Source organism: Vidua macroura, chromosome 5, assembly GCF_024509145.1.
Source record: "Vidua macroura isolate BioBank_ID:100142 chromosome 5, ASM2450914v1, whole genome shotgun sequence".
In the NCBI taxonomy this organism is placed as follows: Eukaryota; Metazoa; Chordata; class Aves; order Passeriformes; family Viduidae; genus Vidua; species Vidua macroura.
This window is the reverse complement of record NC_071575.1, coordinates 5,322,096-5,337,558: the sequence shown is the minus strand read 5'-3', so window position 1 is coordinate 5,337,558 and position 15,463 is coordinate 5,322,096. Positions and strand designations below refer to the sequence as shown.

The window sequence follows — 15,463 nt, the reverse complement described above, 5'->3', positions numbered from 1 at the left end:
GCACAACATACAGTGCTTCCTCCTCCCATGGCCACTTTGGCCTCTTCCTTTTTGTGCCTACAGGCACCAATCCAATTAGCAGACAGCCATGCCAATTTAAATGGAGTGAATGCACTCCCAATTGACATGTGATTCAACAATATTTCAGGAAATGAAGGCCCCCAATCCCTCTGACAAACTCTCTTCTCCCCAGGAAGTTTTTCGTGAAAATTGATTATCAAGTACTATCATCTCCTTCATCCCTGTCCCTACTGTCCCTTAGGAAAGAATAACAAGAAAAGAAACTTCTGAGTGAATCACTTCCACTGGGCACATAGGAGGGGGAACATGAGAAGCATCCCCCATAAACCCAAAGAGTATTTCATCAACAAGTAATTCTGTAAGAGACACCAACACAGCAACGTCAGGGATACAAGTTCTCCTCTACAGAGAGTTAGCTAGCTTTTCCCAGGCCGTCCAAATGTCCCAAATTGGACAGTTTTGTTTTGTCCAATTTAAGTACTATTTCCAAATCCCTTCAAGCTGCTATCTTTTATGAAGGCACTGCATGTGCATGCAATACATTACATTTAATTACTTTAAGGATCAAACTTTATACAGCAGATATTCGATCTTAAGTTTCCTCCTATGGACAATTTCTCTCATCTAGACTGCCTGTGGTTATAACAGAATTAGTACACAGATAAATTGAGGGTGAGTTGATCCTCCTTAGTTCACCTTGTTATTTAATCCTATCGTAGCTGAAGCATCAAGAGCCACAAAACTGCATAAAGTAATGCCCTAGCTAGCATAAGAAATGCTGAAAGTGGGGTCCAAAACCTGGCCCCAGACTTTGCTTCTGGCTGTCACAATGAGATCTCAGTCAGACTGGATCCAGAAGCCAGTATGGACTCTCTCCCTGCAGTTGATTCCTGAGCACATCCCATTCCTTTTCCCACTCTTGCCCATTTCCAGCACGCAGGAAAACCTGGCAGTTAGCCCAACCACACCTGGTAGGCTTAACAAATGGATGAGATTTCCTTCAAGGGTTTCTGGGTGACAAAATGGACTTAGCAGCAGCAATTTTCATTGAATACAGTGACAGGTGACATCTTTATGTCAAGTAGCCTGTCACGAAGAGAAAACCATGTGTTTAGGTCCATGGTAGAGCAACAGACCCTGCTGAGCCCTAATATGAGGCCACAGTTCATTTTCACCATTTCCCATTCACATTGCTGACTTTGATCCCAAGCCTAACACTGCCACCTTACATTGGTGGCATGTACACCATACATCACTACGTGCTTAGACCTCTTTGTACACATTCACATGTCTACTGGTCATGTTCTTTGCACTGAAATTGGTACAAAGGTACAAATTGGTACAAAGGTACAATTGGTACAACAATTTCTTTCTGAAATCCATGCACCCATCTGCCAGTCATGCCACATTTTCCCCCAAGAATTTCTTCAAGGTAGAAGTGAAGATGAACAGAAGAAATCCCTGACGCTTATATGAGCTAAAGTAAGCTGAGAAACCAACTGTTCAGGAAGATATGGCATTAATCTCCCCATCCCTAGAAGCAGATGGTGATAAATGAATGGCACATTTGACATATCGGTTGTAGTCACCCAATGAGTTAACCAAAAAGAGATCAGATCACAGCAGCATTGGCTCAGACCCTCTTCCTCCAACACAGGAAATTCCATTACCCCAGCACAGTGCTTTGTGCTTATCCTTCCAAGCTGTGCTGTTCTGAAAACTCCACGGTAGCTCAGAGACACACATTTGCGTCAGAGTGTCACATTGGATTGTCACTTTCCAAACAGTAGTGTATGCATATGGTATTTTATGCTAGCAAGGACAATTTCTTTTAAGACATTTTATAGGGTCTCTAAAATCGAGTGAGAAACTGTAAATACTGTAGCAATGGGAATCCCATCTTCATCCCATCCCCAAGCACTAAAAAAAGAAATTTATAGTAATGCTATGCAAAGGATGTATGACTTTAAATGAATTTTTGTACCAAAAAAAGAAGATGATGATTAAGCAGGTGCTAGGTAAGTTTTAGAGGATGAGTACTGATCTTTCAATAATCAAATATAAAGAGAAATATAATGGAACAAGACATTTTCTCCAACACTCATGAGATGATCAAAGCAAGCCAAGTTCCAGACTACAAAACATATTTGATTTTTCATTTTTGGCAGGCAAGCAGAGACAATAGATGCTCCTCTCAAGTTCCCCCCTCTTCCTCCCTCCTAGCATGACTTTGAGTGGTGGAGAAAAGGATGAACAGCTTTGAGAATTCTGAAGAGCTGTAGAATGATAGGCACTGAGGTGGACTGAAAGAGGGGCAGCTGAGCATCCTGGCTAGGCTGGGCATGTCTGTGTATGTCGTACATTTATCCATTGTGCTGCCACTGCACAGTGGGGCTCCTTCATCAGTTTGTTTCTGTTAGGCAGGACTGTGTTCTGGAATTTAGACAGCATCAAGACACATCTTAATTTTTGTCATGCAATTAACTAGATATGGAAGCCCGTGGAGGGTTATAGGCAGAACAAGACAGGCACTGGTCTGAAATAAGTTCTGAAAATGCTTGATTCCTGAATCCCAGCAACACTCAGGTTGTGATTGTAGTAGTTGCTGGGAATGTAAAAAATAAAATTATAGTGATGCCTAAAGATTTTTGGCTTTTTATATTTTTCATATATTTGCAGCTTTGTAGATTGCTAATGCATGGCTATAGCTCCTACTAATTTTACTACCCTTTTCCCCTACATTATGGAACAATAAGCTAACCTTCTAACTACATTCCTGAAATACTCTGTAGTCTTATTCCAAGAAGAAAACCAACTATAAAGACGTTCTGTTTTCCAACCAGAATCTGGAAAGACAAAATAAAGTGAGGCAAAGAAGCCCCTGGACTGAATCCAAAGGGGCAGTACCCAAGGAAATATTACCTAACCAACTACTCTCCTTATTGGACAATATATGATAGGTATACTAATCAACTAACCTTATAGAAATGGTAGACTTGCTGTACCATGTGCAGGTTTTGCCATATTGTGTACCTGAAGGCTTTCAAGTAAAGGTTTGCTTTCATATTATCATTCTAACATTGTTTAGGAAGGTCTGTTCTATTTCCAGGCAACAATAGTTGCTTGTTGCACTCCTACACTTCAATATCTTGGTTACTAAGGCCCATGCCCCTTAAAACAGAATTTTCTCAGTCAGTCACTTTTGTGGTTCTGGTTTGTATAACTGTTTTTCTGAGATAGCCAACATCAAATGTTCAACAGGAAAGAATAAAAAAGAGCTATGGGCTTTCTAATGCTGGTAAGTTTGGGTCCTACATATTTGCTTTGGGAAGGATCTGCCTTAAGTACTCTAATAATCTTTAAAATGCCCAGTCCCCTCTGAATCTTACCAAATTCTTGCTGTCAACAGTATACCATAAGAATGAGAAGGCCATCAGCTTTACAGGAACTTAATGAACTTAAATTCCAGAAATTACTTTGAATTTCTTTTTAATCATGTATGTTTCCTTACTATATGAAGCCTGCCCATACTAAACTGCCTACAAAACACTAGTCTAATGCCCTACAATTGAGATAAGCCATTAGGACAGCTAGAAAATTTTGTGCTGTTCTGCAGTGAAGAGTGAAGAAGTGGGGAGAAGCAGCTAGTTGTTAGACAGTACTCTTGGAAACAGTGCCTTTTTGAGATCTCATTTCAAGTCTCAGGATCAGGTTGACTGGAGTCAAAAATAGATCTATCACAGGAGGGAGGTGGTAGAAGGAGTAAGGTCTGCAGCTAACCTTAGCTAGATTTTGTCACAGCTCCATTGGTAGGTAGAAGTAGCATTGAGCTACATTTTGGGAGAGTCAGAGGACTGCAACTGGCCTTTCATTAACTTAGCATTGCTAAACAGTTCCTGTTTGTGGTTCTCCAGTGCTCATCTTACGAAAGATAACAGCCAGTAAAACTTCATCTGAGATGACTTCAGTTCTTCTTTGACTCTTTCTGCCTTTAATCTTCGCCTCCTAGGCCACGATTTTCTGCGACTCCATCTGTTCTCTTGGCAGCTATCTGAAAAAAGATAAGATAGAGACAAGTGGCAAAAGACTCCAGGAAAGCTGAGATATCCAGCACTAAAACCAGTGACTTTTGGTCAAAGTCTTTGCTTTTCTTCAAAAGGTGGAGTTTTAAAGAGAAACCAGAAAGGCTGCATGAGTTGCACTAGTTCTTTACTGATAGAACATTGCTTGATTCAGTATTGTCAGATTTCTAAGAACTGCTGTGTGCTTGGGCCAAGGGCAAGGCTGATGGATATGCAGGCCAGTAGGGCTCAAGGATCAGAATCCAGGGGCTGGTAGGTATGGGCAGTGGGATAACCCAGTGATCTTCATTTATGGAGCATGCCAGTCCTACATAACTTACCAGAGCAGTGGGATGGATGCAGGGGTGTTGCACCATGGTAGAGAGAAGTACACTCTGTGTACTCGAACTGAGAACAATTTTCATTCTGTCTTGTTTTGGCATTTCTTGTAGTCGAAAATCATCCATGCAGAAAAACACAGAGCTTCTCTTTATCTTTGGGAACAGGCCACACAGGATATATGTTTAATTAAAGCTGACTGCTGGAGAGCAGGGAGCACAACTATTTTCCATATGCTGTCTGGGGGTTTGCTTTTGTGGGGGTGCAGGAGAACAAAAAGAAGTTAGGTTTGTTTACCATAATACAGTTCTCAGCAGATGGGCATCTCTATTTCAAGGCAGCTCTGATCAGTGCTAAACTAGTGGGCACCGATGTTTAGGGGGCAACACTGACTGAGCAGAAAGCCCCAGGCACTTGTCCAAAGGGAAGATAGAGGATTAAGGGAATTTTAGGAAAGTTTTCTCCATTTGGCCCTGTGATGTGCAAGCTACAGAGACTTTCAGTGTTTTGGACCTCAGTTGTTGTTCCCTCTATAATGCCAGTTTTTAAGAAAGAGGAAAAAAAGCTTATCTCCTTGGGAACCATTGATGAAAGACCAAGGCAGCATGAGTCATGGAGCCCCTTTGCAGCACAGTCCAACTTTCTGAGAAGCCAGAAAGGTAGAGCTAACTCCTGAGCTCACTAGACAGCTTGTGTTAGCCAGGAGGTTTGGCACAAGCCTCTGTAAAGCTCATCACAGAGCAGGAATTGCTGTGGCTGGACAGTTCATTCACAGATACCCCTATCGAGGCTGCAGGCAGCTGGCTGCATGACACCTCTTGTCAGGAGCAATGTCAAAGACAACTGAATAAAATTCAGTCAGCTGTTTTTTCTCAGAGGAGAGAGGGCTAATGTTTCAATTGACAGCATGGGTAACTTCTTGGCCAAGCTATCTCTGCATTTAAGATAGGTCTGGACTGTCAAATCCTTGCCTCTGGAGGTTGCATCCCAGCTAGATGGAGCAAGACACTGACAGGCTCAGGCTGTTCTCAGTCCTCCCTTTGCATCTGTGCTTACCCTTATCCTCTGCTGCTCCTCCACACACTGGTCTCATAGTGCTGGCAGCAATTAGCCCAGCATGCCTCCTCCCCCTCTCCCTGAGCCCCTTCCTCTTTTGTGCCACCCAGCTCACCCAGAACACCTTTTATTCTCACTGGTTTTCCCTTCCAAGCTTTCATCAGTATACAGCCCAAGAGATAATAATTTGTTTATTTTTAAAGCAATACATTGGAAAAGAACTGTTCAACAGTATCCTGGTAGATGGGGAGAAATTATCTCCACAATCACCTGCCTGATCAGCCTATGATGGTGTGTGCTTAATTTCAGTCTCTGCAATGGTTTGAGGAGGACAAAGTAGAGGATGTACAGAAAAACGCAGGCAAAAAAGCTGGCCCTGAACCCACCCTCTTAATTGGTTGACCATTGCCACCTACCAGAAGTATTTAAAAAGAAACAAAATTACAGATCTACACTCCCAAGTAGTGAGTGAAGTTACATTGCCTCTCTCCGTATTTTTCAAAGGCTAAAACAAGACTCATGCTTTCTGCGGTTTTAACTCCTCAGAGGCCACATATTCAAGTTATGTAGCCTTTCTGACTTATGAAGTAAGATTTGTTTTAAAACACAACAAAAGGACAGCATAGAGAGGAAAAGAAAAAAACAACAAACCACCATCAAAAGTATTATCCTGACTTATGACAGATACTAAACATCTCAAGGCTCACTTCAAACCTCAAACTTGCAAAAGCTGACAAAACCACAAGGTGATAAAATCCAGGTAGTCACCAGACACGCAGGCCCTCTTGAATCACAGCAACAAAAATAACATCTTACCTGAAGACTTCACAGCATTAGGAAAACAGTTGCTTTCCTGGAGCACTTCCTTGAGGCTTAGAAGTGGCAGTGATGCTCTAGGACACTTGCCTTTTCCACCCAGATGAGAGCTGCTTTGTCCTGATAACAATTAACACACAACCTCTTAAGGTGGGAATGGGTGAACTTCTTCCACAGGTTAACCCTCTCCCTGCTCCTGTCTGAGTGCTCTGATGCAAAAGTGAGGGCTTGGGTTTGAAAAATATCAGATATGAGCAGGATCAAGAGATGGAAAGAAAGAAGAAAATTAAAAGGAGTAATCTCCAAGGTGGAACCCAGTCCCTGTGGTGTATGCCATCACAAAAGAGAAGGAAGTGGTAGAAGAAGAGTGCAAACAGCCCCAGAGCTCCAAATTCTCCTGGGCATTTGATGAACTTGGATTTAATAGGAATAATAAGATACCCCTCCCTGCTTCCAGTCACAGGAAGAGCTTTTGGTACAGTCTTGGAATACCCATTTGCATCTCATAGATTTGCCTCCATCAGGCAGTATCTGCTCCTCACCACCTCCCTGGTGGGTTCTCCATGACAGTCATCTCCCCTGGAGTGGGACTCAAGGATCCCAAATGGCCTGGAGGCAGATTTCTGCCTTTGAGCATGATCAGCATCTGGTGATGGTAAGTAAGGGGTACAACTATTCCAGAGATCTTAGGATCTCAGATGTTCAAGACAACTCTGCTTTGGGCAAAAAACACCCAACGCTGGTGTGGAGCACAAATAAAAAATCGTGAGAATAAGAGTCAAGAGCTGACTGCAGCTGTGGTGCTCAGAGTGTGCCCACTCTGATAAGGATCTGAGAGATGTTTTGTTCTTAAAACGCCCACAGGAGACTGAGCCTAAAGCCCTGAAACTTCACACCACTCTTCCTTTCCCAGTTTCCCTTTTACTTTTCTTTATGTTTCTACCATGATAAATTAACTACCAAGGCATTTCATCTATATACAAGCTTCCATTTCTCAGTTTTTCATCCATCCTTGTTCCTTCTTCCCTTTCCCTATGTTTTCCCTCCCTCTTCTGTGCTTTCTTCGTGTACAATTAGGAATTGAAGTTGTGCATCTGCTGTTTGAATAAAAGCAGAGAACAGTGTAGTTCATTTAGGAAAATGCTGGAATTAGAAATGGCTGAAATGTGGGGTGTCTATTTTTTAAAATATTCTATTTGTAGTTGTTGAAGGCTCTGGAGCACAAGTCTTATGAGGAGCAGCTGAGAGCACTGAAGAAAAGGAGGCTGAGTGACCTTATCACTCACCACAACTCTCTGAAAGGAGGTTGTAGCCAGGTGGGGGTTGGTCACTTCTCCCCAGTAACAAGACAAGAGGAAATGGCCTGAAGTTACACCAGGGGAGGTTTAGATTGGTTATTAGGAAAGATTTCTTCACTGAAGGGGTGGTCAGGCATTGGATCAGGCTTCCCAGGGAAGTGGTGAAGTTACCATCCCTGAAGGTAAAAGACATGTAGATGTGATGCTAAGGGACATGTTTTAGTGGTGGGCTTGGCTGTGTTGCGTTAATGGTTGGACTCAATGATCTCAAGGGTCTTTTTCAATATAAATGATTGTTTGCAAATGAGCAGGATGTAGGAGCTGGAGTATTTTCTGAGCCTGCTTGAATATAGACTCAAATATGATCCCAGCACTTGTCCAGTCTCTCACACTCTCGCTGTCAGCATTGGAGGGGAAGCAGGCTACAGCCACTGTGGGAAGAATTCACCATCACTGCGAGGCTTCGTCTCGTGCTGCCTTCTCCTACCGCGAGTGAAGCTCTGCTTGTGGCAGCGTCCGTTGCACAGAGACCTTGTTATCACCCTTCACCCCCTTCTCAGGTGCCTTAGGGGGAACCCCAGGACCCCGAGCCCTTTTTCCCTCCAAGGGAGCCTCTCACAGCCCTGTTCAGGAGCCGGGCTGTGGCTGCCCAGCGCTGCAGTTTCTCTGCCCCTGCTTTGGATTTGTTGGTACACGGTAGCCACGCGTTACGCACCTGCTTCTGTGGCACCGTTGTTGTTCCTCGTTTGCCCTGTTGTACGTACACACACTGGCAAATAAACCTGCCATTAGTCCTTTTCCCATGTCTTTGGATAAAAGCCCCTCAAGTTCAAAGTGTGGAAAATGCGCATTTTATGATTGGCCTTTCGCAAATGTTACAATGAATATTATATGTGTAATGTTGGAAAGTTATGCTGTGTTAAGTCTCTCAAGTAGTGTGTTAAATGTATTTTTAGGTTATAACACAATGTTCAAATAGAAACTGTACTATGTAAGATACTTTTTAACTAGCTGAAGAAATAGATGAGATAATCAAGAAATTCTTCTCATAGAGATGGCAGTGACGAGGCCCATAAAGAGTTACGGCCTCCTTATCGGAAAAGACAAACATCCTTCCACCTTCTCTCTGTCTTTATGGAACCACCAGGATTAAGGAGAAGAAGTTGACAAGAACCAGAAAAGCTCTTAATTTGCAAGGAATTTATGCATCATGTATGGATGTATGAATATGCAACAGGCTATTGCTTTTAAGATTATTCCTTTGTCCACAAGGGATGCTTATAAGCCTTAGGGGCCCGAGAACATCCGGATGTCTGTAATTCTTTGCTTTTTATTGTCTTGTAATTGTCCTAACTCTAAATTTTTATTACTCTAATTGTATTACTATTTTTATAGCCATTTTATTATTATTAAACTTAAAAAATTTTAAAAAACAAATGATTGGCGTTTTTCACAAAAGTAAGAATAATTCAGAGGGAAGGGGGTCATATTCTCCATTCCAAGGGAGGCTCCCACCTTCCTTGGCAGACACCTGTCTTTCAATCCAAGACACATTGACTATGGAACTGACCAAAACCTCCACTGAAACTGATATATGGAGGATATGGAGAATAAAAAGTGACAACCACTTGGTAACAAAACACCAAACCAATGAAGAGCAAGGAGACCGCAGACCCCAATAATGCTGTTGATCTGGACTGTGGCATGAGGTATGGGGAGTTTAGGTCATGAGGGTATAATTGCCCAGGGATTTCTTTGTTTGGCATCCCTCTTTTGAGGCATCAAGCTCAAGACATCAAATACCATAAGTGATTCCTTGCAATAAACCTATCTAATGGAAATGAGAGCCCAGTGTCTAAAATTTCTGTAACACTATGATTTCTAACTTTGTATGAAATCTTTTGTCTTTCTTATCTAATAAACACTTTTTAGTGTTTTGTTTTCCTGTTTTGCTCAAGTTAATTACTTTTTTTTGCTTATCTCTTCTGTGGTCTCTTTCTCTTGTCATGGTCTCAGTCCTCCTACTTGTGCTTGTCCTATCAGTTCTCCACTACTATTCCTGGTAATGCCCAGTAGTGATGTGCTAAGGCCACTTCTGTGCTCTAGGGAGGCTTCACAATAAATGTCTGCTGAGGTAATTTAGACACTGGTAAGAAAAAAATCAACTACTTCACAATATATAGGAAATATATACAAGAAAACACATTTAAGGACATGTTTCTGTCCCAAAAGAAATAGAATTAAAGACAGACATTTGTGAGATGTATGGGATTGTGAAACAAATGCTGTGAGAAGGAAAACTTTTGGTTAGTGCACTTTTGCCCCATTCTCCACAGGTTGACATCAGCAGCAGAACAGGTAAGGTAAGGGAATAGAACTGTTAGCCCCCTTCTCTCTGCTCCCCTCCACCTTGGAGTAAAAAATGTTCATGTAATAATTAGACTACTCTTTCATCATCACTGGGAGTCACTGTCCCCTTGGAACGGCTCTAAAAATAGCACTCTCCCTTGAGCTTTCTGCTGAGTGAAGTGAACACTGACCCACTGTGGTTTGTTTTTTCTTACAGGAATGAAACTGTTTTACACCAGTTCTGTTGTCCAGCAGCTGACACAGAGCAGAAGCCTTCATCTCCAGACTCCTCACCAAGGTGGGAAATTGTTGTCAGCAAGACCTTTATTTTTTCTACTTCCTTATCATCCATCACTGATCTTCCTGCCCCAGACAAAACTCACATATTACACATGCCAATCCTCCTCCATCTGCCCCTACATCCCATGTTCCCAGCATTGCTGTCCCTCTTTTCCCTCCCGGAGATTATTGTTGATACTGTTGTGTAACTGCCTGCAAACCCCCCCGAACTCCACTCACACACACACAAAATGTTTTTTCAGCCACTCTTCAAACATCCACTTCCACTGACCCACATTCATGCTTGTACCTCTTCTTACTGTATGTGACACTGACACACACATGCTTCACTCTTCTCCTTCAAATTATTTGTCTCACGCTATGAGGTTCCTGGACACACACACTATAACAGTTAAAGTACAGCAGAAGTCACCCAAAAAACTCAGGGTTCTGTCACACACCCTGAAACGGGGTGGGGGGAGTATTTTTACCTGTGTCAAATGATGTGAGCTTGCCAGTGAAGAACAGCTATAGACAGGTACTATTAACTATCATCAGCTTGTATCCAGTGCAGCCAGGTGTGGGGACACCAGCAGTTCTCAGCTCTTCCTCATCAGTGAAAGATGTCAGTGCCAAGACCAAGGGGTCCAGAGAGCTTCAGAGGTACTCAAGATGCATATTCTGCATTTTGCTTCCACACTTGGCCTTGTCCCTCTGTTCTTGCCATCTTCTTCCCCTCTAACGACTTCCCACCCTTACCTCTTACAGACCTACTCTGTTTTCCCAGGCCTCATCACCCTTCTGACAACAGCAAAGAGGTTTCTCTTTAAAGATCTCTCTCATTACACTGCTAGACTTTTACCTCTGACCTTTGGCACCGGTGTAAAAAGCCTGAGTTACTAGCAGGGCTCTGAACAGAACTGGGCAGCTGAATTGCAGTAGTGAGGCTGCTGCATTTTTACAATTACATTTGTCTTGTTCTACTCACTGGAGCAGACTGTGGTTTCTGATTTCCTTCCAAGAAAAAGTGTGAGTGCTGGACAACTGTGAAGAGAACAGAGATGAGTGGGTGTGTATGCTCATAAGTAGGGTTTGGCCACACTTGGAGACAGGGTAAAGAAGGACCTCTCTTGCCCATTTGTGTATGAAGATGGAAGGGTTAACCCCCATGATCAGTCTGTGCTGAAGGCTTTCAGGCACTGGTGAAGTTTACATGGCAGCCCTGTCATGGCAGATGGGGAGATGCTGGCAAAGAAAAGGAGACAGCAGAGGAGGAGACCATGGCTATTTCTGTGGTAGGGAAAGCCACCTCTCCCTTACATTTCCAGAGTGAGAGAGTTTTGTTTAAGTGCTCTAGTTTGTCTAGAACTAAGGATCAGTTTTGCTGTAGTGTTCTATCTTTATCCCCTCAACCTTGACCCTGCCCCATTCTTGTGCCAGCCTTATTTCTGATCAGATCCCTTAGTTTCTAGAATGTTCTTATTCTACAAGGCTGTCAGTCATACAGTCTAAAGCTCTAGGATCGTTTTTGTCATGTTCTTTGTCAGGCCTTCCTTTTGTCCTGCTGACTCCCAAAGGCCCTGCCTATCCCTTGAGCCTGAGTTTGCCTGCCCTGCTTTTTTGGGGATTTGACAGGTAAATTGAAGAAGGAGTGATCACCTGTTTCAGTAATTTAACAGCTTTGGCAAGTTGCATCTGAAGATGAGTCTGAGCCAGGAAATTCTGAATTGGAGATGAATGACAATGACCCCTATAGCATGTTGCATTTGGGCTTCTCCTACTGATCTATGCCTGATCTGTGCCTGTCCATTTGATGCCTTTTGTAGCTTGCCTCACACTGCAGACCTCATGCATTCCTTACTTTTTTCCCCCAGTCTTTCTTGTGTCCTTGCCATTTCTAATGCCTCCAGATCCCAACAGCAGTCCTGAATCTGTCTGTGTGTGACACAATATTCTATGCAGAGACAAAGATGGTTGAAGCCACCATGGCTATTTGAAGGTGAGAAACAGGCAGAGAGTTATTAAACTCACTATTTAGCTTTATGCTAGCCATAAAACATCTCCTAGTCTCTGCCAGGTCTTACAGTCAGCCATGGGCTTCCTTCATGTCCAAAGTTACATATACAATGCAGTGAGGAAGACAAAAGAATGTCAGAGAGGGAAAAATACAGAGTCAGCATGGAGCTGACATCCATATGGAGAATAATCAGCTCTCCTAGAAGCTCATATGGAGCTACTGAGCTCTCCTAGAAGCTCATTAGGCTTCTAGGAGAAGCACATCATATCATTTACAGAGTCTGTCACCCTGTTCAAATCATGAACAGGTTCCCCATTGAACCAAGGCAGGACAAAACTCAGTCAAGACTGAAATATGTGGGTCAGACAGCCTGAATAGGCAATCACTTCCTGGGTGAGCCAAGCATATCCCTAAATAAGCTTATCAGGGCTCCTGGTGGGAGAACCTGGTACATAGGGGCTCCCTGTGCAGCTCTTCCGTGTCCCGCTGAATGAACAGCCAGTCACAAGTTGTGCTGCTGTGAATTCTGATAAACCAGCTCGGGTTTATTCTCTCTTTTCCCCTTCTGATGGTTTCCCTAAATGAGATAAATCCTGTCAGAACTGATGCCACTAATAACCATCAGCCATCTAGTTTTAATTAGAGTTTGCTTCATTAATGCCCCAACTCCTCTCAGCACAGCAGATTAAATAATGTACTTGCAGCTCATTTACACAAACCCCCAAACTGCAAGGCTGAGCTGCAATCCTTTAATTAAACAGCCCGGCTGATCCCTACCGCTGCCTTGGCTCATCAGTCTAAGCCGATTAAAGAGAATAGGAACTAATAAAGAACATAAAAAGGCAAGTGACTCTCAGCTCTTCAAGGGACTCAGAGACTCCAGTGGTGATCAGCTGCTTCCTCCTCCTCTAGTGGGAACTGTACCTCAGCCCACATCCCTTCTGTTTGGGACCTGCAAGAACAGTTCTGTTTTCAGCAGAAGCCCAGACTCATCTTGTGGGACAGGAGTCCTTTGGGAGACTGTGGAAAAACACAGCAGAGAAGGAGAAAGTGGGACATCAAAACAGTGAGAGATCAGGAGAGACCAGCAGGAGCGGCCATACGGCTCAAGAGAGGGACAGGAGGAGAAGAAAATGCAGGGAATAACAGCTGGAGGTTGAATGCCAGGAACAATCTCGGACAAAAGTTTGTCTCTGCTTGTGGTTTGTGATGGTCATTGTTGTTCTTGTGTGGTCTTCCCTAACATTTCTCTGCAAGATTTCTCGCTCTTTCTTTGCTGCCAGCTAAAAATGCCTTGGCTTCACATGGATGAGAGTGATTAGGAACATGTCACTGTCTAACCACTCAACAGAGGCCAACTCAATGTGGTGTTTGAGATTATTCCCACTCATCTTGTCCTGCTTTGCTTCACTGACTGCCACAAGCAGAGCTAGCCCCCTTCTCTCCTCCCGAGTGTGAATTCCTTGTGGGGAAGTTGCGTCTCCATGAGTTTAGCAATGCAAATTTCCCACCTGGCTGCTTAGCTGGGTTGCACCAGCAATTAGCAAAACTGGTGCTGTAGGCCATGAATATTAAGAGACAGATTTGATCCCAGTTTCTGCCAAAAAGCTCAAAGCCAAAGTACTGGATGAGGTGATGGCAGCAGCAGGCAGATTTCTGTTCCTGAACTCTAAGGGCTTTCCCATATCAAAGGACAGTATAAATCCTTCACCATTGCTTCCACTGGACTTGTACACCACCAGCTTCATGACCATAAGGCATCTTGCAGGTTGGGTTTCCATTGGGGATGTCAAATATCTGGTTGAGTGACATGAAGAAACTCCAGGGATGGCAGTAGGAGCTCAGCCTGCTCCTTTACTGAGGTGCTGATTAGACTCTAATTTAGCCAAACCCTGTAATTTCATAAAGCAACGGCCCTTTTTCTCTCTGGCTTTTGCCTATTAATGGCAGGGTTTCATTCTAGGGACTTGAATAGCCTAGTAATTGCATTTCCCACTTCTCCCAGTCACATAGAGTGAAAACTGGCATCCCAGAACAATGACCTTAAAATGTGTCCAGCAGCAGCCCAGTTCTAACGGGATTACAGACCATTTTCCTTTGTGTGAGGTAATAGGGCTGAGATTAGAAAGATTTGTTTCTATTAGAGTAATGAGAGGAAATTATGGAGTCACAATTGGCGGGAACAGTATATTCATTCAGTTGCCTTTCATAGGCTTTTCGGCATGCCCACCATGCCTCAGTGGTGCTGAATAGGAAATCAGCAGAAAATCACCTCTCCTCCTGTGACGGGAAAAGTTCTACAGAAAACTTTAAGCATCAGAGGCAGGTCTGCTTTGGCAGTGGACTTGGGAATTAGCACTGGAGTGCTGAAGCATTGTGGAAGAAGTGCAGATGAGACCTGACCTGCTTTTAAGGCAAAGGAGACAGTTCTCTCAGGAAGAGAGAACAATCTTCTGGAAGGGCTTGGCTGTGTACTTGGAAGAAGGGCTAGGATCTGAAACATCTTTGGAAAAACTGGCTCTGTTCATATTTTCCACACTTTCCAACAGGGAGACTTCTGCTTAGATCAGGGTTAAAACATGATTAGTGCCACTAATTTACAGAATGTTTACTTCATGATTGTGGACCAATGAAATTTTAACTCAATATAGTTTAAAATTTGAACCCCTGTGGACTAATTTCTAAAGTGTCTGCTGGATTAGTTACCACAATAGATTGGCTGCTTCCTGGCACCAGTTAGTGGTAAGGAGATATGTGAACCATTGGCTACTTCTCCAAGTCTTCCTTGCATTTCTGGAGAAATTCCTTCTTTCCCCACTTGTGACTTACCAAATATTGAAGTGGAAATGTGAATTCCACCATTCTTGCTGGAGGAAGCCCTTGGTGCTGGTTGCTCCATATGTGGGAGGCTGATAGGTGGATGGGTAGATTTTGGACAGTTTGTTCAAACCAAACCTTCAAACACCTTTCTTGATAGCACTCTGAGCTGCATGAGTATGCTGCACCCTCAGCAGCACATGCTTAAAGCCCAAAATCTGGTTTCATTTAACTTCTGGACAACTCTGACTCTTCATGTCTACCTGAACTCTCCGTTTCCATTGAACATGCATTTGTTCTTTGTCCTGTGAAGTCATGTCAGAAGATGTTGGCACAAAGGAGCCATGAATTTTATCCACGGCACAGTCACAGCATCACATCCCTCTTTGACTCCTCATTACTGTAGCCCA

At 43.3% G+C, this 15,463-nt stretch overlaps 1 protein-coding gene across 5 annotated transcripts in view; it reads left to right on the top strand.

Moving 5' to 3' along the window:
- The window catches only part of IQSEC3 (IQ motif and Sec7 domain ArfGEF 3), a 99,181-nt gene that overhangs the window by 33,108 nt on the left and 50,610 nt on the right, over positions 1 to 15,463 (top strand). For all 5 annotated transcript variants that reach the window (XM_053976939.1, XM_053976938.1, XM_053976943.1 and 2 more), the window contains exon 2: positions 10,158 to 10,238. In XM_053976939.1, the coding sequence (XP_053832914.1) occupies positions 10,158 to 10,238 (81 nt within the window). The remainder of the gene's footprint in view (positions 1 to 10,157; positions 10,239 to 15,463) is intronic.